The sequence below is a fragment of the Hyperoodon ampullatus genome (assembly GCF_949752795.1).
Source record: "Hyperoodon ampullatus genome assembly, chromosome: 2".
NCBI lineage: Eukaryota > Metazoa > Chordata > Mammalia > Artiodactyla > Ziphiidae > Hyperoodon > Hyperoodon ampullatus.
Window position 1 is genome coordinate 68,585,325 of NC_136915.1, and position 24,530 is coordinate 68,609,854.

General features: G+C 37.1%; 2 protein-coding genes across 9 annotated transcripts in view; one reads left to right on the forward strand and one right to left on the reverse strand.

Annotated features, from left to right (window-relative positions):
• AK5 (adenylate kinase 5) overlaps positions 1-3,857 on the forward strand; it is a gene marked incomplete at both ends in the record, with an annotated part of 246,350 nt that extends 242,493 nt beyond the window's left edge. For 4 of the 6 annotated variants that reach the window (XM_079727384.1, XM_079727388.1, XM_079727387.1 and 1 more), the window contains one exon: positions 3,789-3,857. In XM_079727384.1, the coding sequence (XP_079583510.1) occupies positions 3,789-3,857 (69 nt within the window). The remainder of the gene's footprint in view (positions 1-3,788) is intronic. The other 2 variants (XM_079727385.1, XM_079727386.1) reach the window with 2 other exon arrangements.
• A 6,705-nt stretch (positions 3,858-10,562) lies between these two features.
• ZZZ3 (zinc finger ZZ-type containing 3) overlaps positions 10,563-24,530 on the reverse strand; it is a gene marked incomplete at both ends in the record, with an annotated part of 62,316 nt that continues 48,348 nt past the window's right edge. For all 3 annotated transcript variants that reach the window (XM_079696412.1, XM_079696411.1, XM_079696410.1), the window contains 7 exons: positions 10,563-10,707; positions 11,008-11,108; positions 13,661-13,795; positions 19,604-19,756; positions 22,509-22,604; positions 23,255-23,356; positions 24,382-24,453. In XM_079696412.1, the coding sequence (XP_079552538.1) occupies positions 10,563-10,707; positions 11,008-11,108; positions 13,661-13,795; positions 19,604-19,756; positions 22,509-22,604; positions 23,255-23,356; positions 24,382-24,453 (804 nt within the window). The remainder of the gene's footprint in view (positions 10,708-11,007; positions 11,109-13,660; positions 13,796-19,603; positions 19,757-22,508; positions 22,605-23,254; positions 23,357-24,381; positions 24,454-24,530) is intronic.

A 24,530-nucleotide genomic window follows, 5' to 3' on the forward strand; every position in this document is an offset into this window, starting at 1 on the left:
ATTATTCCAGCTTCACTCCTTGCTACTCCCACTAAGTTCAACCATCCAGCTATTTTGAACTGGTGGATGTAATATACAAGGATGTAGTCAACAAGTACAAGGACTTTGGAGTCAGAGACCTGGGTTTGAACCAGGTGTCTGACCCTTGCTTAGCTGTATGACCTTGGGAAATTTAATTCATCTTTCAGGACCTGAGTTTCATCGTCTGTGAAATGGGGATAACAATACCTGTCGCCTAAGATCATTGTTAGAATTACCTGTTTGTTTAAAAGCACTTGTGCTAGGGAGGAGGGGAGGATGGAGCAGGGATTGGAAGAGGGGGGCAAGTGAGAGGAGAGGGAATGAGAGAGGAGCAGAAAAGGGAGAGTGTGATAGATGGAGGGAGCCCAGTAGGGAGTGAGGGAGTGAGCAAAGCAGGGATGGACGGGATTAAGAGAGGGCAGGAGGGAGGGGAGAAAAGGAAGGGAGAAAGTAAAGCAAGGGTGAAAGTGAAAAAAAATAGCACTTATGCTTCATTAGTAGTAAAGTGTATTATTTTTCACCATAGTTTTTTTTTTTTTTTTCTGTGGTACGCGGGCCTCTCACTGTTGTGGCCTCTCCCGTTGTGGAGCACAGGCTCCGGACGCGCAGGCTCAGCGGCCATGGCTCACGGGCCCAGCCGCTCCACGGCATGTGGGATCTTTCCGGACCGGGGCACGAACCCGTGTCCCCTGCATCGGCAGGCAGACTCTCAACCAGTGCGCCACCAGGGAAGCCCTAAAGTGTATTATTTTTAATGATGATGACGATGACAACTTTCCTCAGGAAGCTTCCTGCCCTCCCAAGATTGTGTAAAGTATCCCTTTATCCAGAGCTCCTGTGCTTACCTGACAACAGTGTGAAATCCTGTTGTCTCTACCCTTGAGCTGTGAGCTCCTTGAGAGCAGGACCATTATGTCCATTTCACCGTGGTTGCTCCAGCATGTAATATATTGTTGGCAGCCAGAAGATGTTTGTTGGTTGAAAGGGAAAGGAAGAAGAGGTAAAGCAACAAGCAAGGTGCTATGAGGGACAGAAAACCACAAAGTCCCTGCCCCCCAGATGGAGAGCCGCCAGCCAGGGAGACAAACCAACTGCGGGTTGCTCTTTAACCCTCCTGTAAGGATCAAGTATGATACGTTTATGGGGAAGAGGGGGAGAAGCTGAAAAAATGTTTTTAGGTTTTATTTTTTTCCTTGTTGTGAGATACAGCATACATACAGGAATGCATAAAAGTTATATGAAAAATTTGAAGAATTATAAAATGAACACCGTGTAATCATCATGCAGGTCAAGAAACAGCAGTCACAGAAGTTCTGCCACATGTCTCTCCCTCCCAATCAAATCTCCCTTCTTCTCCTCAGGAAGTAACCACCATCCTGACTTTTATGATAATTATGTCCCTGGTTCACTGTGGTTTTATCATCTGTGTATGGAGCCCTAATCGATATAATTTAGCTTTGCTCGTTTTTGAACTTCATATAAATTGAATCGTACTGAATGCATATTTTTTCAACTTGTTTCTTTCCCTCAACCTTGTGAGATTAATCCATGTTGCTGGATGTAGCTGTAGTTTGTTTTTTCCATTACTATAGTATTCCATTATATGACTATGCCACAATTTATTTATCCATCTACTGCTGATGGACATTTGCAATTTTTCCGGTTTGGGAAGACTACAAACAATGCTTCTACAAACATCGTTATTATCTATTTTCTAGGATATTTAAATGTGTACTTTTTTTTTTTATTTGGCTGTGCTGGGTCTTAGTTGTGGCACACGGGATCTTTGTTGTGGCGTGCGAACTCTTAGTTGCGGCACGTGGGATCTAGTTCCCTGACCAGGGATTGAACCCGGGCCCCCTTGCATTGGGAGCGTGGAGTCTTACCCACTGGACCACCAGGGAAGTCCCTAAATATGTACTTTTTTTTTTTCCTTTTGAGCATTCACTCTACCTCTGGAATCCCAGGGGTTGTGAAATCAAAACTCATTTGCACAAAGAAGGTAGACAGGAACTGAAGCAATCATCTAGAGTTTCTCAAAGTGCGGTCCTAGATGACCCACGTCAAAATCATCTGTAGAACTTGTTTAAATTCGTGGATTAGAAGGCCCAGCCGAAACTCACCAAATGAGAACCTCTGGAGATGAAGTATGAAAAAGCTGCATTTTAGCAAGCTCACAACCCCGCCCCTTCCACGAGTCTCATTCGGATCACCAGGCCTCTACTTTCTATGGATGCTACATGTGCAGTGGGACAAATCTCAGTGGTTGGCACAATGTTAGGAAATGTTGCGAGGAGGGGGTGGTGGTGCCTTCATGCCCGGGAAATCAACTCCCTCCTACTTCCTTTGTTGTTGGCTCCTTGCCCTGGCATATCAACAATCTCCAAGAGGGCTCTGCCCTTAGCGCTTAGCACACCTGCAAGTTGAGGTCTCAACTTTTGCTTTCTTTTCCACACCCGTCCTTCTCATCCCCCAGCCTCTGCCCTGTTCCTACCCTGCTCCAAACACTCCAGAACACTCAGAAGTCTCATTTTAACTAACTCAAAGCCTTTCCGTGACTTTTAACAATACTTTATCTACCTCAATAAGCACCTAGCTCTTGCTGTTGTTGTTAGACAGGCTGTAGGTTCACAGCAAACTTGAGCACAAAGTAGAGTTCTCATATTCCCCGTGTCCCAAAACACACACAACCTCTCCCACTATCAACATCCCACACGGAGTTCCCCGGTGGCCTAGCGGTTAGGATTCCGAGCTTTCACTGCAGGGGGCCTGGGTTCAATCCCTGGTCGGGGAACAGAGATCCTGTAAGCCGCGCGGTGTGGCCAAAAAAAAAAAACCCCCAGAACAAAAATATCCCACACAGGAGTAGCACATTCGTTATAACTGATGAACCTACATCAACACATCATTACCATTCAAAGTCCATAGTTTACATTAGGGTTCACTCTTGGCGTTGCACGTTCTATGGGTTTTGACAAATGTATAGCGACATGTATCCACCATTATAGTATCACACAGAATAGTTTCACTACCATAAAAATCCTGCATTCCACCTACTCATTTCTCTCCCCCCAGCTCTCGATCTTTTTTACTGTCCCCACAGTTTTGCCATTTTTCCATTATGTCATATTGTATGCAGCCTTTTGAGATTGGCTTCTTACATTTAGTAATATGCATTTAAGTTTCCTCCAAGTCTTTTCATGGCTTGAGAGCTCATTTCTTTTGAGCACTAAATAATATCCCATTGTTTGGATGTACCACAGTTTATTTATCCACTCACCTAAGGACATCTCGGTTGCTTCCAAGTTTTGGCAATCATGAATAAAGCTCCTATAAACATGTGTGCAGGATTTTGTGTGGACGTACGTTTTCTACTCCTTTGGGTAAGTACCAGAGCACAGGCTGCTTGATCATATGCTAAGAATGTTTAATTTGTAAGAAACTGCCGAACTCTTTTCCCAAGTGACTGTACCCTTTTGCATTCCCATCAGCAAAGAACGAGAGTTCCTGTTGCTCCACATCCTCACCAGTATTTGATGACGTGTTTTAGATTTTGCCCATTCTAATAGGTGTGTAGTCGTGTCTTGTTTTTTTAATTAGGCACCTAGTTTTTAAACAACTATTCTTTTCTCTGTGATTTTAGAGTCCTGTGTTTTAAAATTTTGCACAGTAACTTATAAGCAGGTAATCTTTTTTATTACTAAAAGTGGCCTTATTTACAAACATTTCTTAAGACTAACTTTCTCTTTCTTTCCTTTTTAACATAGATAAATGCAGAGGGGACGCCAGAGGAAGTTTTTCTTCAACTCTGCACAGCTATTGACTCTATTTTCTGAAGGCATGTATGTTAAGGAGAGTGCAGACAGAGAAAAATATTGAAAGTTCATCCCATAACACTGTATGTTTCCATTTAAACCTTTTGTATGCCCCCCGCCCCCAAATCCTGACATTGCTGTTTGCTTCCCAGCTTGACCCAAGAGGTGTCTGGAAATCATGCATGGTGTATTTGGTATTATCCAACCTTTTCTTCCTAAGTCAGACAGCTGTCTGCACTCACAGCAGCACACTTTTCTATCACCTCTGAGCTAAATTAGTACATGAACAGCAGTGCAGTGCCCATCTGTGTCAGTTGTGCCTTCAGGACTTACTAGAGTCTGATCATTCGGTTCTACTCTCCGCAGATAGGGAGGAGTTAGCATCCCTAACGCCCCATCACATCTTCCTTCCTCTTCTGAAGATTTATCTCTTGTTACCTGATTAAGGCCCTTAAGATGGGGGGCAGGCCTGGGCCTCTTCCTCTGGACGCTGTTTCCTCAAGTCTCATCCAGCTCAGAGCTGAAGAGATTGGGTTGACGAGACCACCCATTGTTCATAACAAATTTGATTAAATTTGAAAAAATGTGATGAGCTTTTTTATATGTGAAATTGTATAGCTTTTCCAAGACAGCAAAATCTAGACTAGTCACCGGTAACATTTCTCTATTCATTTCTATGATACTGGCTACTTGGAATAGTGTCGTATTGGCTAAGTGAACAAATTGAATAAATTATCTAATAACCTAGTCTCTTCTATACCTGGTGGTGCATTGGGGGAATTATACGTTAAAACCAATGACCACACAGAATTTAAAAGCATGCGGTGGTTTGTTATCACATTCACTGGACTAATGTCAACTTATGGCTTTGGTTTTAAATGATTATCTATTTAGTTACCAAGCAAGTAAGAAATATAGTAACAAAACTGACGTGGGTGGAAAGGGCATGTCAGTACACCATGTTTAACAGATCCCAATGCTGTATTTGTTCCATACAGGCCTTTTCCAGGGGTTTGCAAACCCTTTATCCGTATGTAAAATTGTGTTTCCTCAAATCAAACCGGTGAAGTTTGGTTTCTCTTTTGTGCTATCAGTTGCCAAATAAGAGTTTCTTATATATTCTACTGGAATAACTGCATCTTCCACTCAGTCGCTAGAAAAGACCATAGTTTCCGTTTGCATGATTTTTTTTCTTCAATGGTTGTGCAGATAAGGATCCATTTCTGGGACAGAATTGTATTTTTTAAATCTTTTTTTTTTCTTGAAATGGATATGTATAAATAAAGTAAATGGAACACAGGATAACTCTTTTTCTATTTATTTGTAACTCACATCATTCTGGAAAGCATTTGAAGCCTTATTCCAAACAGAATTAGAAGCAAACACAGTAAGAGTTGAGATTTATGATATGCTCATATGGTTTTAATTTTGGCCATAGGCCAGTTTTGAGCTATTACAGAAAGAACTTCCAGTGTAATTCATGATACATGGTATTTCCTTTTACTCTAGCAGTCATTCTTAAACAGAAATGTCAGTGTTTGCTAAAGAAGAAATTAAATTTCTTTGGTTACAATTATGCCTCTATTAACAAAAAGGGGCATGTTCCTACAACTCACACAGTTGTCAAATACTTCATTACTACCCCGAGTTGTAACACTCTCTACAGGGGAGGACAAGGAGTATTTGAGCAAATCAGAAAAAGAGAGTTACAGGATGAAAATTATCAGTTGTGCCAGAAAACACAAAGTGACTCTTTGTAGGAATTAACATTCTTTAAACACACACCACATATTGGTCAATAGCCCATGCCCACCACAGCTTTGATAGACAGCAGGGCAGCAGACAAGCCCAGCCATGGCTTTTATGGCTGCAGTTGGCCACCCTCTTGAAAAAGATCAGCAGGGGTAAATGGCTTTGCCCGGAAGAAGAGTATCTAGAGGTGCAAAGCAAGTCTTCTACAGAACTGTTAAAACAGGTTGACTGACTTGAATGGCTTGATATGACATCACTGAAGTCACTAAAGCAGGAAAGGACCTTAGAGGTCTCTGCCCCTCGAAGAAGACCTTGTCTGTATGTAGAAGACATCAGAACACAGTCCAAACTCCTTCACAATGATCTACATTCAAGGCCTCACCTGATCTGGCCCTCTGCCCTCTCTCACCTCAACAACTACCACTCGCCTCTTACTCATTTGGTTCAAGCTACACTGGCCCTCTTAACGTTGCCTGAACAAGCTAAGCTCTCTACTGGATCAGGGCCCTTGCCCTTGCTCTCCTCCTGCCTCTTCCTCCAGATTATCCACAAGCCTAATTCCCTCACTCCATTTAGGTCTCTGTTCAATTTTACCCTTGTTGTTGAGGTGTTCTTTGATTATTCCCTCTAAATGGCAAGCTGGTCCCGATCCGTCCATCATTTTTTTTTCAAGCATTATTTTTCTTCACAGCATTTATGTCTGCATAAAATTACATAGTATTTTTTATTTACTTGTTTACGGCAGGTCTTCGGCATTAGAATATAAGCTTCAGAAGGGCAAGGCTCTGTATCCTCAGTCCCACACATAGCAGTCATTATGGAGAGCTAACATTTAAATCCTCTGAACCTTAGTTTTCTCATCTGTACCATGGAGGTCACAATAGTAAGTAAGCAACCTCATAGAGGTGCTGTGCTGATTAAACAGGTTAATAATACATGTAAATCATTTACTAGTTCCCAGTGCTCAATAAGAGGCAGTTCTTTGTCAACATTTATTGAGGGTCTCACTTCCACAACTGAGACTAGGACCCAGAATTTCCATGCTAGTTAACATTACATCACTCTAAAAACATGGCAGAAAATGGGGTCCCAGAGAGAACCAAAATCTCAGCCACCCAGGTTTGAACCACATCCTCCAGATAAAATAGGATGTAATGATCCTTTATTCCTCCCAGAGCCCTGTAAAGGAGATCTCCTGAGGCAAACCCTCTAAGGGTCCCAGAGGCACTCACAGACACACTCAGACATAGGTGGTTTCTCTAACTTCCTAGGGAAAAATGTAACCAAAACATTGGTCCTACTACCAATAAATATTTATTGAGAATCTACTAAGAGACAGGCCCTAGGGATAAAGATAGACACGGATGGTCTCTGTCCTCATGGGGCTAAATGTGACACCATGCTCAAAAATCCATTTAATCAGCTACTTGAACTGTAGGGGAAAAGGTTGTTTTTTTTTTGTTTTTTGTTTTCTGGGATCATATAAACAGAAGCCCATTTTTCTTCAAGATGTGAAATAAAAACAAACCTTTAGAACCTAAATAGGACATAATCTTGTGTAAAAATCTACTTGTTATCTGGAGGCTTTCAATCTACCCAGTGTACCTAGAATAATGCCCTTCAAACTTTATTATCCACAGTAAGAAGTATAGTTTATATAGCATGCCACTCTTATGTTTATAACTAACATAGAAATTTGCAAAGTATTTATCCTTAATACATGTCATATATTATTTTTTTAATTTCATAAAAAAATGTTCCTCATACCTCAGTAAATTGTTGTGTTCTGCAATTTAATTTAAACGAAAGAGAAAAGGAGAGAAAAATGGACACAGCATACTATTAGGTTAAGTGAGAGGCACCAAATATGCATGGAAACAAATTGTAACTGAGGCAGAAGACCCAAGTCTTCAGTCTCAGGTTCGCCTAAAGCCTCAGGACCACATGTCTGCTGTCAAATTAGAATATGTAAATTATGTGTTTTCCTAATTCGTCATGGGGCAGACGATTTCACAGGTCGATGGGTTTCCCCATCCACAGATATGCTGCTCTATTCTGAGCTATAAACCTGGACGTGTGCTCACGTTTGTACTCTAGGGTGCATACCGCACCAGAAGAAAAGACAGAAAAGCAACTCCTGCACACCTCCACCTCCACCATCTCTGAGACCCCTGACACAAAGGGAATATTCTTGCTCAGACGCTGACTCTGAAGCAATCTGTCTGGGTTAAAATCTAAGCATCACCACTTTACTAACTATATGACCTTGGGCAAGTTACTTAACCTCTCTGGCTAGATTTCCTCATATGAAAACAGGATAAAAATGAACCTGCCTCATAAGGTTGTACGAATTAAATTCGTTACCGTATGCTTGCTTGGCACATAACAAGCACCCTATCAGTGTTTGCTATTATTCTTAGCACACGTCACACACCAACCAAAATCCCCTCTGCCTAAAAACATTAAAGCAGTGGTTTTAGGTGTCATTAAATATTCCTTCAGTTCTTAGCAAATAACTTGAGCAGAATATTTCAGGAAATACAACTGACCTACTGAATACTACTAAATAAGTGATGCTTTAACAAGTAGGTCTATGTTGTCTTTTACAACCAATGCTTCTGTGTAGGAGATGGAAGACCTACTTGCAAATGAGAGCCCTGTGCATTCCTGCAGTTCTCACATTAAAACAACAACAAAACACATTACCACTACTACTACCCTTTTAAAGCCATGAGGACTATTTGCTTGGAGCTGAAAAATGCAAAATAAACACATATTTGCTCAAGCAGAAAATAATCCTCTTTGTTACTCAAAATTCTCAAAATCTTTGTCCTTAAAAAATACATTTAAGTGGATTTATTTTGTCTATTCTTCTTATATAAATATCAATTGTATCACTCTTTCAAAGCATACTTCATACTTTATGGGATTTTTGAATGGCTCTGAATGGTTCTCCAAAACTGACTGGTATTACTTCTATGCAAACACAGAAGTTACAGAAGTTACCATCAAGTGCTACTTCAACTTTACTACAAGTTGAAGGTAGATCTCTGGCATATTCACTTGAAGTTTAATAGCCAAATGCCCAGAATGTTAATGATTCCCCTCTTCTTGCCCCAACTAATAATTCCAGAGCAAAAACTCTAACTCAAGTCCGTTTCCTTTTCTTCTGATGTGATATATTTTATCAAAATCATCAGTATTCTTTAATCAATATATTACTTTAAAATTCTCATACTTCTATAGTTAAAATTATATTACTTTTCTCAATTAAAAAAATTCAGGGTATGATTTCAGCACCCTGCAATGTATTGAAGAGGACTGGTAAATAATGTCCCCTTGATTTAAAATTGGAAAAAACAGGAGACTCTAAAAATTGCATCAGTATACTTAATCAATCTTAGAATATATTTTCTTCTCCAGTAGTCAATAATAATTTCCAGGGAATACAGTGATTTTCAAAAACCACTTATTTAACACATGGGGGGCTTATTTCGTCAGAAAGAATGATGGTTAGGTTAAAAGTTTTCAACCTAAGTTTAGTTTTCACATCTGGACATTAATAATTGTCTTTTTCTTTAACCATGGTACATATTCTTTTTTGTTAACCTAGTTTAGTGTTTCAGCACACACACTGAGTGAAAACATTACCATCTTTTACAGAGCTTCTCAAGTTTACCTTCTTTTCCATCATATAGCCCTTACTCTTTTTTAAGGGACAGATAGGTAAAGGAAAAAAAAAAAAAAAACCTTAAAAAATTGTTTTGGTTTTAATACTAGTAAAAATAAAATCCAAAATCTAACCGAAGGAAGTCACAACAAGCATTCTATAATATAAACAGACAGTATCCACATAGTTTATTTCTCACAGTTCTTCTGACAAATGAACATTATTCAAGAACATACTGTATACACAGATAAGAAGAAACATACAAAATGTTTTAAATGATGCACAACAAAATCCAGCAGTATAAAAGAATGCATGTGAACTCTTGCTCACTGCACAGACTAAATTTAATCACTTGTTTAAATAGTAATAAAAATACAATCTTTTATGGATCTTGTGCAGACTACAAAAGAGGGAAATTATTACCATATATATGATTTTTCTATTAGGCAGTTTTCTTCAATGAGTTGCACTGACAACTCCAAATACAGAGGCAGAAGGCTGTGTATTTTAAAGGAATTAATGTTGTGAATTAGAGACTTTACACGGTTACTACCACTGGCACTTTTCACCATAGTTTGTACACATCACATGATCATCTTATATAACATTACATTTAAAAAATATATCTGAGTGACAATTTCATAACATTCACACACCATGAGTTGGTTAAGGAAGCAATGCCACAGTTGCCTCCTGTAGTGCTTCACTGTTGGTAATAAGGATAGTTCATTGTGGTTAAAAGAAATTAGACATCAATATGGTTAAGCAGCTCCAATTTACTAAAGGCCATCAGCGGCCACCACTGGGACAGTGAGTTCTTTTAAAGTGTATATATCCTAGAAGCAAACACCATCATTGGTTAAAACTTTGTCTAAGGAAGTCAGTTTCTGTGCTGGAAACTATTTTCACAAAACTGAAAGCTACTAAACTGTTTTAATATAAATACTTTGTCTTCTCATTAGCATAGTTATGACCAAGTTCTTTGAAACCTTTGGAATTTACTCTCTCTTTAATATGTGCTCTCATTTCCATCTCACCCATTTAAGATCACCACCTAAAAGGCTTTAAGGTGGTGGTGAGAATTTCACCAGGGAAACCCTTTTGCTCACCAGGAATGTTCAGCTGTTGAACAGTGATCTAGAGCCACAACGGTGCAGAGCTGTTGACGAGAACACTCAGGAAGCTGTCATGCTGTGAGTGTCATTTCAGGGAAAGTAGAGAATCTTTCCAAACTGTGCACATAATTCACAATGATACCATTGCTATGTGTTGAAGAGGACTAGTATACGATGTTCTCTTCCATGTCATCTGTTTGCTGGAAAGTAGTTTGGGTCAAGGTAATTATAACTGGTGCCCTGGGACACACAGTAGTCTCTGTCTAAGAATGTCTCTGACCTATAAACAGGTTCTAGTTGGTGATCTTCCTTGTGAATATCTGTTTCATGAAGGCTGAAAAGAAAACACACACACACACACACAAACACATCACTACATGGCATTGGATGCATTTTGGTCTAGATATTATCAAACTTCCTCACAGCTCTACCTGTTTAAATCCATTAATCTATCAAAATCTCTAATGGAAAGTTACTTGAGATATGGTGTCATTAAGGAAAATTTCTTAATTGTCTAGAATAGCAAAGTTCAACCCATTAAATGTGATTTTCTAAGCAATTTAGAAATCAAACTCACTAGTGTCTGAAAAGCTCTTGTCAAAATTTAAGACTTACAATGAAAGATAACACTTACCAGTCTGAACAAGAATCACAGAAATCCAAAGACATTTCTGGAGGACAATCCTGGCAGTGCCACCGAACACCCTGGATAGGTTCTATGCCACAGTTATCACACTATTAAAGATTCAGAGAGAAAAAGTATTAAACTGTATCGTTCTCAAGCTTTCTTTATTCCTGCTGGGCAACACATAATGTGCACATAGACATTCTCTCCTCTCTCCCCATGCACCATATAGTGGGATAACACAAAAAATGGTTATAAGTTAGGCACAATTTCTAGCAAACTAGCTGAAACTCTATCCATTCAAGATTGAGCTACAATACAGATGGGTGAGAGGAACATCATAATATGCTTTAATTTATTTTTAAAAATCTTAAGTAAATCATTGGCAAACTTGGGCATTTGGTTATTAGTAGCTATTGACTTGAAAGGTACCTCAGACCAGTGTACAATGACTGGGATTGAGAAACACTGACTTAATACCATAGTTAAAACTATCCAAATATGTTACAGAACTATTTAAAACAGGCTACCACAGCTAACATAAACCCAAGTGAACACAAAATCCTCTCTGAACTTTCATCGTACTGAGTTACTTTCCAAAGCCTTGAAGGCTCCTAATAACCAATGCCCACCATGAAGAAAAGGCAAATTTAGCTCTTTCTCAGTGTTGTGGCAGTGTGGTAGCCCTCGGTGTGTTCTGCGCAATCTTGGAAATCAAAGTAAATCTCATTTCTAGTTTCTTTGATCATCAGGCCAACTAGAGTGGCTGACAGACTGGCAAACAAGACACAGCTGGGCCTTACAACAAAATTATGAGAAGTGGAGAGAGTTTCTTCCTGGAAAGACATAGCTGTCAATTAGGAAAATCTCTAAATGGAGAAGCAGGACCACTGAAAGATCAAGAAAAGAAAATCATTTAATATAGTCTGGCTAATAGCCACTCCAGAGGATCAGAGGTATAAGAATTTTGTTTTAAATTTATTAAGTCACAGCACACATCAGTATTTTTATGTGTACCACTACCAGCAAATCTGTAGTTCATGGTCTCAATTTTACTTCCTCCAATCCCACCAAGTATAGCCAGTTCTAATGTCTAAGGTGTTCTCAAACCTGTCAATCTCTCTATTTCTGTAGCCACCAGTCAAGTTCAGGACATTCTCATCTTTTGTCTAAATTAATGAAGAGAATCTCGAACTAGTCTCCCTGCCCTCAGCCTTGCTTTCTTCCTATCCATTCTCCATACTAATGCCAGAATGATCTTTTCCCCCCTTCACTTAATTTTTTTTCAATTACATAAAAAGTATACATGAACAAATTATTATTTAAAGAATTTAACAATACTGTAATCAGAGATTAAGAGTTATCCACTCTAAACCTACTGCCTTCCTAAGGGTTGTATTGTTTAAGGAAATAGAATGATCTGTCCAAAATGCAAATTTCATGTTACTCTGCTTAAAATCCTTCAAAGTTTCTCCAACATTTTAGAAGAATTTAAACTCCTTAGCAAAATTTCCAAGGCAACTAAATAGCCTCTCACTACTCTCCAGTATGCACGCTAGTCACACTCAACTAATTCATTCATTTAACTTCTCTAAATCACTTATGAGATGAAAACAGAATAGGGAAGGATGTGAGTCCATCTTGTTTACTGCCGAATCCCTAGCACTTAGCAAAGTGCCTGGAACATAAACGGATATTTCAAAATTTTGTGGCATGAATAAATGTATTGCTACTAGCCCCTCAAAAAACAGCAGAGATAACTGAATCTGAACGGGGAAAAGAAATTTCTGATCCATGAACAACAGCAACAACAAAAGAAATAGCTCTATGGATGAATGGATAAAGAAAATGTGTTCTCTCTCTTTCTCTACACACACACACACACACACACACACACACTGGAATATTATTCAGCCATAAAACAGAAGGAAATCCTGCCATTTGTGACAACATGGATGAAACCTAAGGACATTATGCTAAGTGAAATATATCAGACACAGAAAGACAAATACTATATGATCTCACTTAAATGTAGAATCCAAAAAAGTTAAATTCACAGAAGCAAAGAATTAGAATGGAGGTTGCTGAGGGTTGCCAGGGGCTGGGGGGCGGGGGGGAGGTAGTGGTGGGCATGTTGTTATTGGTCAAAGGGTACAAACTTTCAGTTATAAGATGAATAAGTTCTGGAGGTCTAATGTACAACACTGTAATTATAGTTAATAATACTGCATTGCATACTTGAAATTTGCTGTGAGAGCAGGTGTTAAGTGTTCTTATCTCAAAAAAAAAATAAAAGATAACTATGCGAGGTGAATTTTCTTTGTATCTTAAACTTTTTGTACACCTTAAATATGTACAGTTTTTATTTGTCAGTTATATCTCAGTAAATTTGGGGTGGGGGAATAGCTAGAAAAACTTCTCATCTCATATATTACCTCAAAGTATACCTGTATATTTTTCTTCTCTATCTTTACTGAATCATAAATCTCTTGACACCAGTAACTGTGGCACACTACTTTGTATAAATGAACAGGACAAGAGCTAAACTTACTTTTATCTGTGTGCTTGAAAGTCGTGGAGCTTAAAGCTCCGAAAACCACCTTAAATATATCTTATCATCCTTTCAAAAATTAAATGAATAGAAAAATTAAGTAGAATTTACCTTGAAGCCCACATGTTGCACAAATCCACTTTCAGCTTGCATTTGCTGAAGTTTCTGTTTTTTTAACTTTTTAAACTGTAATAGTTCCTTATATTCAGGTAAATTCCTATACATAATAGGAATACTTTCTTCATCCTATTGAAAAAAACAAAACACAAAACAAAAATGTTAGTTTCATAATTAAAATGAACTAGTATAAGAAATACTGATAAAGAATATTTTTCTATGGACAAGATATTTTTCACATTTAAGAGACCCTCAACCTTTTAGGGCTCACAGAAAATCAGCGCTACTATCAGCAGTATTTTATTTTATTTTATTTTATTTTTATTTTTATTTATTTATTTATTTATTTATTTATTTTTGCAGTACACGGGCCTCTCACCCTCTCACTAAGAAGTCCTAGAGGGCTTCTTAATGCAATAGTAATACTGAACTGTAGTAGGCATCTTCATAATGCAAGTACCAGGGGAACAAGGCGTGACTCCCACCTCTGTCATACACTAACGCAGCTTCAACCCCATCCCAACGAGTTCATGGCGACTTGGAAGACTCCTTGTAATCTGCTTCTTCCTGATCTGCAGGAAGCTCCTCTTCTCCAATCTAACAGATTTTTAAGCTTCCTCAGGTAAATATGACATTTTCTTAACAACAAGCAAACTAATCTCTGCTCTGTTTTCTGCTCAGTACTCCCAATGATCAAGACAGTACATTCCTCTTACTCAAAAGGATAAACTTAAGTTACAAAGATTATTATTTACAATAAAGAAATGAACAGTAAAAGCTATATGAATTTGAAGTTGACAGATGAATCACTAACTGCTTCCTATTTTCCCAATTTATTTGTGCTCTGCTACCCAGGATCCATTTCTTCCCTTTGCTACCTCATGACTGATCCCATGGTCACTGATTTCCACAACCCTCCAAAAAGCATCCCCAATTCATTAATCCCGTGGTTCCATCAATTCCCAATCCCAGACCAGACAACCCCTGCACCCCCCGTTCCTCCTGCTCTCCATGTTAGGTATTATTAACTACTATATTTATATTATATCAAGGAAACTGATGTTTATAGAAATTATAACATATGCCCAAGCTTACATAGTTAATTAGTTGCAGATTCAAGTGATTTGAACCCAGATTTGTCTATATAACTAACCCCTTACACACCTAGCAGCCCAAGGCCTAAATCTAAGTGTTATCCTTAATTTTATACTGTCATATCTAATATAACATAATTCTGTCACTATTTAATACTACCTAAAATCTCTCTCATATCAGTCCTCTGTAGTATCCACTCCCTCCTCTGTCTCACTGTTGCTAAAAATGGCTTCCTCGCTATCTACAGTGTCAAGTCCAAAGTCCTCAGCTGGATAATGATTCTTTATAATCTCACACTTCACCTACCTTATCTCCCACTATCTTTCATCCATTTCAAATTCCTGTCAACTAAAGATGTTAAATTATAGCTACTGCCTTCCTATGTTACCCCTGAGAAAGACAACATAAATAATGTAATAATTATGTAATACCAATAAATATGATGTAACCCAAATAATTAATGTAGTAAGAAATTTTATAATAAAATGTATTAAATTTAGATATTTTAGGCAAATACAAAGAATACAAATTCTGCTAAATTTTTTAATTTGCATTTTAAGTCTAAGGGTATTATTAAATTTGGTCAAGAAGATTAAGTTAGATATATGTATACATATAGCTGATTCACTCTGTTATACAGCAGAAATTAACACAACATTGTTAAGCAATTATACTCCAATAAAGATGTTAAAAAAAAGTTAAATCACCTCACACCCACTAAGATGGCTACTATCAAAATTAAAAAATAGTAATAATAAGTGTTGGCAAGGATGTAGAGAAACTGAAACTTTTGTACACTGTTGGTGAGAATATAAAATGTTGTAGCCATTATGGAAAACAGTACTGTGGTTCCTCAAAAAATGAAACAGAATTACCATATGATCCAGCAATTCCACTTCTGGGTATATACCCAAAAGAATCTGAGAGCAGAGACTCCAACAGATATTTGTACACCCATGTTCACAGCAGCATTAGTCACAACAGCAAAAAGGTGGAAGCAACCCAAGTGTCCATTGACAGAAGAATGGATAAATAAAATGTGGTATGCACACTCAATGGAATATTATTTGGCCGTAAAAAGGAAGGAAATTGTGACACATGTTACGTGATGGATGAACCTTGATGACATTATGCTAAGTGATATAAGCCAGTCACAAAAGGACAAAAACTGTATGATTCTACCTATATGAGGTATCCAGAGTAGTCAAATTCAAAGAGACAGAAAGTAGAATGGTAGTTGCCAGGAGCTAGAAGGAGGAGGGAATTGGGAGATGATGTTTACTGGATGCAGAGTTTCAGTTTTGCAAGACATAAAGAGTTCTGGAGATTCGTTGCACAATAATGTAAATGTACTTTAACACCACTGAACTGTACACTCAAAATTGGCTGGTAAATTTTCTGTTATGGGTATTCAGCACATATGGGTATTCAGCACAATTAAAAATTAAAATTCCATACTATTCAGCCATCAAAAAGAAGAGATAAAATCTTGCCAGCTGTGGCAACAAGGATGGGAATTGATGCAAAGTGAAAAAAGTCAGAGGAGAAAGACAAATACCAAGATTTCACTCTTATGTTGAATATTAAAAAACATAAAATAAATAAACAAACAAACAAATTAAAACAAAAACACATACAGGTACGGAGAACAGATTGGTGTTCTTTCCACAGAGGGGAAGAGTGGTAGGGGGAGGGAGAAATGGGTAGAGGGAGTCAAATGTATGGTGATGGATAGAAACTAGATTTTTGGTGGTGAGCACACTGTAGTGCATATATATTAGTTGAATTACAATGCTGTACACATGAAACATATAATGTTATAAACCAATGTTACCTTAAAATGAACAAAAAACCAAACAAATATTTTTAAAATGCTCACCCATAAACAGATTTCCTAGTTATAATCATTTTAAATTTACTTAAAGGAGAAATACTATGACCAATTTCAAGGGGGTCTAAATGGTATACAGATTGTCTCTCTAGCTACTGGTTTTCTGGAAAGAGAAACTGAAATCTATAAATTTTACACTAGAGGATTCATAAATATACATTTAAATAGCTATTTTAAAGTAATCAGAATGATGTAAACTGGTGCTCATTTTAAAATAAATAAATGAAATCAACCAAACAAAAGCTAAATCAAATTCAACCACCTATACTATGCTATATTTTGCCAATTTTCTCAAAATGTACTTCTTTTAAGCATCCCATCATCACTCCTCACCTAGCTAAGTTTTATTCATCCTTCAATGGCCAACTTGACTATCACTTCCTTGGGTCTTCTACTTAAACTCTCAATCTGAATTAAGTACCTCTAAAATAATTACAATGACACCTACTTTTGAAGCATTTTTAAAATTTTGTAATTTATTGATGTGATTACACATTTATCTCCTCCCACAAAACTAAGATTTATGAGAACCCCAAGATCATAGATATTTTATTCATTAACTATGGAGCTGACCTCTAGCAGAGCCTGTTACATATTAAGTGTAAATAAACATTTCTCAAATGAGTAATTCTAATAGTCACAAAATACAAAATTACACACAAATGCCATATCTTAAGACACAGCAGAATCTAGCTGTTTTTCAAAAAGACAGGTTTAAAAAGAAAAAAAAAATTTAAGAATACAGTCATTTTACAGTAGTTTCATACCAAAGTATACAATCAGTGTTTGATTAATCTAGAAACAGAACAAAGGAGACTTATTTTTATCTGCTGACTTTTCATTAAAATCTCCTTTTCCAGTTACCATATATAATCAAAGTATTAAGGAAGATATAAGGCAATCTTCATGTCCTTTAAGCAAGGAATCAGAATCATGTTACTTATTGAGGAAGAATTTTAGCATAGTAAAATAAAAAATATTAACAGCAATAAAAAGGAATCTCTGAATGTAAAGTAAAATGAAATGAATTAACCTAAATTAGCATCCAGTTGATGACAACACAGAGAGGAATTAGTCCAAGAGGATTTAAAAAGTATAATTTATATGGGAACATATGTATATGTATAACTGATTAAATTTGTTATAAAGCAAAAAAAAAAAAAAAAGTATGATTTGACTTTATTTCTGTAGTTGGGTATATCCTAAGGCAAAAACAGTGCTACCCGGGGCTTCCCTGGTGGCGCAATGGTTGAGAGTCCGCCTGCAGATGCAGGGGACATGGGTTCGTGCCCCGTTCTGGGAAGATCCCACATGGCGCGGAGCGGCTAGGCCCGTGAGCCATGGCCGCTGAGCCTGCGCGTCCGGAGCCTGTGCTCCACAAAAACAGTGCTACCCAAAAAACCTGTTTTCAGGATCATATTGTTGATGGCAGTGTTAGTATTATTAAATTCTGAGACTACTGTGGGCAGTGTGAGACAAAGAAAGTAAGCATTATGTTGATGTCACTGATAACTGGAATTTTCAGCATGGGAGAAAAATGATACATATTAAAGAGCAATACGGGTTAAGTAAAATTCCCACAGTCCTTAAGTTGAATTTGAAATAAAATGATGAATTTATGATGTCTTTTAATTTTAACAAATATATATTTCTCAGCTCTGTCCACTATATAGGCTTAGATACAATGATCAATCCAGTAGCAAGTAACATCCTATATCAGGATAGAGCCTACAAATACCATTTCTCAATAAAAGAAAGCAGAAATGACTCCAGGTCTGAAGCAGGAAATATACAAGATGAGCCTGGAATTTCCTTGTCCTACCGGACAGTAAGGAAGCTATAAAAGATTACTAGAGTCTTGTCAAAAGAACTCAAAATCCAGCTTGAATAGGTTACAACCAACCAATGGGCCAATGTGTACACTAATAAAGACAATAATATCAATGCACTGAAACACATTAAATATATTTTAAGTCCAACAATTCATAAGACTACAAAAATTTTAAAACCTCATGAGTCAATCTGGAGGATATCAGAGAACAAACTCATTATTTTAAAAACAAGAAAATAAAGGGAAGAATCAAGCAGTTATGCTGCGTTTTCTGTATGTAACTTAGGATAATCAAATAGTTGATGGGGGGGTTACTTTGTGAATATTCTATCAAATAAATGAAGAAAGGATTTTACTATTTTGTAACATCTAATGAGTTAATGGATCTAAGCAACAATGCATGCTATGTCAAACTGATAAAAGTATACATGAAGTAGTCCTGCCCACCCTAACAAACAAAAAAACAAATAAACCTGAATCTGATCAGTTATCTAGACCTATCAACTTATAGGAAATTCAGGGAACAGAGGAACAGATTAAATGACACCAAGGAGATGCAAACAACAAAATCCACACTGAGGTAAATTCTACAAGACAAATAACCCAGTTTTTCAACAAAACAAATGTGAGAGGGGAAAAAAGAGGAGAGAGAAAAGGGCGGGGGGTGGGGAGGAACTACTGCAATTTATGATTGGGGAAATGTGAACTGACTGTATATCTGGATTATATAAAGAAGTACCTTTTAATAAACATGACAATGATATTTTATAATGTCTGGAACTTGCTCCAAAATAATCCCAGACAGAAAGTTGGGTGGGTAGGAAGTATAGATGAAGATAAGATTGCCACAAACTGATAATTGTTAAAGTTGAATAATGGGTGCACATGGGTTTATTTTTGTATATGCTTGAAAGTTTCTTCATAAAAACATTTTAAAAGCCCATGTAAAATAAGTTTGACTAGTTAATTAAAAGAAAAGAAAGCAACATTCTCTGAAGAATAGGAATAATTAGGAAATCCTGGTGCTCCCATTCTGTATCCTGGTCTGTATAATACATAGATAAAGATAGATAGATAGATAGATAAACAGATATAAATATAGTATAAATAGATAACTTACTGATGCCTCCTCCATAGCAGTGTTCATGTGGCTACGAAAACAGGATCGGTCATCATCTTCATCCATATACACTGGTGGTTCATGGGAAGTCATGAAAGTGGAAGGTTTAAAGAGATGCTTATTAAGGGGGTGCTGTCGTCTGCTTGTTGAAGACTAAGTGAGAAAACAAATTTTTAATTGGGATAGTGGACAATCATTAAAAGAATCAAAAATATAAATGCTACTTCCTGCAAGTCTGCCTAATCAGAAGGACTGCACCTCTACCCTTCAGCATACTCTTACGTGGTTGCTTTTTCTATTTAATCTGGATTTTTAAAAAGACAACAAGCCTTAAATAAAAACAAACCAGGGGCTTCCCTGGTGGCACAGTGGTTGGGAATATGCCTGCTAATGCAGGGGACACGGGTTCGAGCCCTCGTCTGGGAGGATCCCACATGCCGTGGAGCAACTGGGCCCGTGAGCCACAACTACTGAGCCTGCGCGTCTGGAGCCTGTGCTCTGCAACAAGAGAGGCTGCGATAGTGAGAGGCCCGCGCACCACGATGAAGAGTGGCTCCCACTTGCCACAACTAGAGAAAGTCCTCACACAGAAATGAAGACCCAACACGGCAAAAATAAATAAGTAAATTAATAAACTCCTACCTCCAACATCTAAAAAGAAAAAATTTAAAACAAGTGGCTTTAAAAAACAAACAAACAAACAAAAAAAACAAAACAAAACAAACCAACAAACAGAAATGTAGGCAGAATACCTACGTGGAGTATAATGGACCATATGCTCATTATGTAGCTTATATTTGTATCCCAAACATTTATTACACTCTTGGCATCCACATGCTGAGCTCGGCTTAAGGTCATCTTACAGATGATCAAGGAGGATGAAGTTAGCCAAAGCCAGATATAAAACTATCAAGTAAAAAGAAAATTCCCCCAACACGATGAATGTCTGAAAATAGTATCTAACACTGATTGCTTACTCTTTGTCAATGTCACTTAACCCTCAAAACATTCCTGTAAAGTAGTTATTATCACTTCTAATTTAAAGGTGAAAAAACGGAGGCATGAGGATAACTTTCTTGTTCAAGGTACTGCAGCTAGGCAGTAGTAGAATCAAGATAATAAACGAGGCCTCTGTGGAGCCAAAGGCCTCCCTTTGAACAACTATGCAGACTTCCTCTCTTCACTAACAGCACCACCACAAAAAATAACCTCAGCCACATAGAGAACCATCATTTCATTTCAAAATTCAAACTTTAACCATGTCAGGACTTCCCTGGTGGCACAGTGGTTAAGAATCCGCCTGCCAATGCAGGTGACACGGGTTGGAGCCCTGGTACAGGAAGATCCCACATGCCGTGGAGCAACTAAGCCTGTGCGCCACAACTACTGAGCCTGCTCTCTGGAGCCCATGAGCCACAACTACTGAACCCGCATGCTACAACTGAAGCCCACACTCCTAGAGCCTGTGCTCCGCAAGAAGAGAAGACACCGCAATGAGAAGCCCGCGCACCACAACAAAAACTAGCCCCCACTCACCGCAACGAGAGAAAGCCTGTGCGCAGCAGCAAAGACCCAACACAGCCAAAAATAAATAAATTAATTAATTAATTAATTAAATTTATTTAAAACAAAACAAAACAAAAAACCTCTAACCATGTCTATGACTGGGCTAGATCTCTGCAGTCAAAATGTCTGTTAACTTAAAATTCAGTGCACCCAAAGAAGGGAACACATTTAGGTTTCTTTAGTATTCCTTTTGTTATCATCATCTAGTCTTAGTGGTGAAAACATAAGGTGCACAACACATCTAAAGATAACCTAGAAATCACGAAAATTAAAGCTGTTAAGTTAAATGGTGGTTATCAAAGTTCCAACATTCTCAAGTTATAGGATGAACTCTACATATCTAAATTGATAATACTATATTTGGGGAGAAAAAAATCCAAAATATTTAAAACATCTGACAAATTAAAACAAGCTTCCATAGCTTGGTAAAAAGAATAAAAACAAAATTTTTAAAACATGGAGCTATATAGACAATATTCTTAATGTAAAACAGTTAGCTTCACTAAGGAAGGGTAACAGCATTAGATTGGCTCCTAGCTTCTCTTTAGGTGAACGGGGGCAGTTGCGGGGGAGTGGAAGTACCCAGATGATTTACCAAGGAAATGAAAGAAAGCCAATTACGTGCTTTACTTTTTTGCAATTAAAGCAAAAAATTGGCTATAATTCTATGCAGTGTTCTATGTAGGAGAGGGACGGTAGCTTTTTCACTGTACAGAGCAGCAGAGAACAGTGGAAAAGGCTTAGGTGCAGAATCAGAAGATCAATGATTCCCAGACTTACCAGCTATGTGACTAGACAATGTACTCAATGTACTTAGTTTTCTCATCTATAAAAAGGTTGTAGAACAGTACCTAGCCCAGAGCATTCAACAGTAATAACAAAAGCTATCTATTAATATTATCATGAGTAAAGTGAAGGTGATACTACCTACACTTCTAGAATTATAGTGAGGATTAAATATCTTAATAAACATTTCTAACCTTGGATTTATATAGTATATGTATAAAACAGAAATTGATTATATTTATTAAAGAATCAAACATCCTAAAAACTTTAACATCACAAAGGCCTTTTTGACATATGTACAATCTAATATCTTTCAAATAGCACTCATTCACATAAACTAACCTACTCCTAAGAAAATAATGAATAATCGTCATTGAAGCTCAGAGTAGCAATAATGGAATCCTACCATATATAAGAAAATGTTTAGAGTGAGTCAAATTTTAAAAATAAAATAACCCTGTTCTGATAAATATATAAACTTTTACACAGGAACTCTGACTTTGATGAATTTAATCTGAGATCTAAGGTTTACTTTTACCTATTTTCTTTTTACCTTTTTGGAGTATATATATAAGTTTGGTGTTCTGCCTGGGACTGGAATGCCAGCTTTAGTTAGTTTTATGAAATACTTCTGCACTCGGCTGGCAACCTAAGGAAACATGACAAGCCTTTTAACGTAATAAATGACAAGACATGCAGTACCAGAATAGTTTTTTAAAATAGTTTTTAAAACATCCATGTGTATCTTAATGAATAGTAACCACTTAAAATCTACCATAAATCTAGAAATAATTTTAAATTGCCACCAAAGACACTTATGTTTTAAAATAGAGACAAAAAAATTGTTAAAATAAATTAAATCTGTTTGATTCCAAAGCTAAACACATTTTCAACTTGTGAACACTAGTGCTTGTAGCATAAAAACACATCTATTAATATCAATGGGAATGTGACAGATATTTTTTTAGAAAGACAATCAGGGAATACTGACTAAGGCACTATCCCAAATCTATTAGCACAGTCTAACCAAAAAGCACAAACTGGTGCACTCATTAAACATTCAAGAGACACCAAGTCCATTACTTTTTTATTTTTAAGTAATGATCCAAAGCAGAATTATCTCAGAGTTGTTTCTAAAATCAACAGAAAAATACACAATGTTGTTTTTTAAAACTCCACATACTATAGCACTGTGTAGCTAAATATGAAGGGGCAGGTCTACTGATTTTAGCTTCACTATCCTTCATTTAAAAAACCATCAAAAACATGCCAACAATATGGGGCTATCTCCTCAATTACCTGCTTTGCTGTCCTATTGCCCAGTTCATCTGCTATCTTCTGCCAGCGTCGAGATTCTACTTCTTCAGGAGGGTATTTCAAGAGTAGTTGTTCAAGCTTTTTCTAAGCCAAACCAAAGACCAAATTTAAGGAAGTTTAATACTGAGTTTCTAAGTAAATACATTCACCTTTCATCTTAAACTATAATACTCCCTCCCCAACTTTGGGGGTTAGATCAACTAGAAATCCTCATGCTAGGAAAAATTTCTAGTAAGGAATTTAAGACTTCACAAGAAAAATAAGATTAGAAAATAAACCTATGAAAGACCTTATAAAGATTTTCTATGCACTTCAGTAAAAAAGGAAAGCACCCCCAGCAAAGAAAATAATTAATTAATATGTTACATATCTTAGTGATTTCCACTGACCACTTTATCTTGCTAGACTATGTTTAGGCTTGCCACTATGGATCTGACAAAACTATGTAAATTCATTTGGATTTAGACAGAATACTAAAAGAGATCTTTTCCTCCTTTGTGTGGTCCTTCATTCAAGTATTTAATTTTAATATTCTGACCTATCTCCTAAATTCTCCCATAGTCCTAAGGATGCAAAATAGTCCAAATGTTGGAAATAAAAGTTTCCTGAAGCTTTTTATAAACTGATAAACTCATTATAGCTGTGGGGCTAATCCTCACATGAGACAGAGATGTGTCTCAAACCTTACCCACAAACAATCCTAGCTATATGCCAAGATGTAAGAGAACACTCTGACCTTGGCTTTGCCAGCTCCCCTCCAAACAAAAACAAGAATTCACTTGGAAGCACAGCTTTACTTGGCTCCAGGTTTTTGTCTCACAAAGCTGCATTACAAAAACTTTACTCCATCTGTTTCAATATCTTTTTCAATCCCCCTCCCAAAACCCAGGTTCCTTATTTAAAAATTATCCCCAAAATGGAATTCATATATTCTCAGAATGCAAAATTCTTGAAGTATGCAAAAAGGTATACAGAAACAAGTTTAAATATTTTAAATTCATGGTTAATAGGGATTACATACAACAATATACACTTTACTCATAATACTGGCTCTAATTTTAACTGCTTTTTTTTTTTTTAAACCTACACAATTTAGAAATATCTATTACCTGTTCTTCAACAGTCCACAACTGGTTAAATGTTTCAGGTTTGGTATCATCACACAGGCGTCCTCTTATCATCTACATATAAAACAAGGTTTTTGTCAGAGAGAAAAAACAAAGACTACTCTTTGATACAGCCAAATAACACATAAATT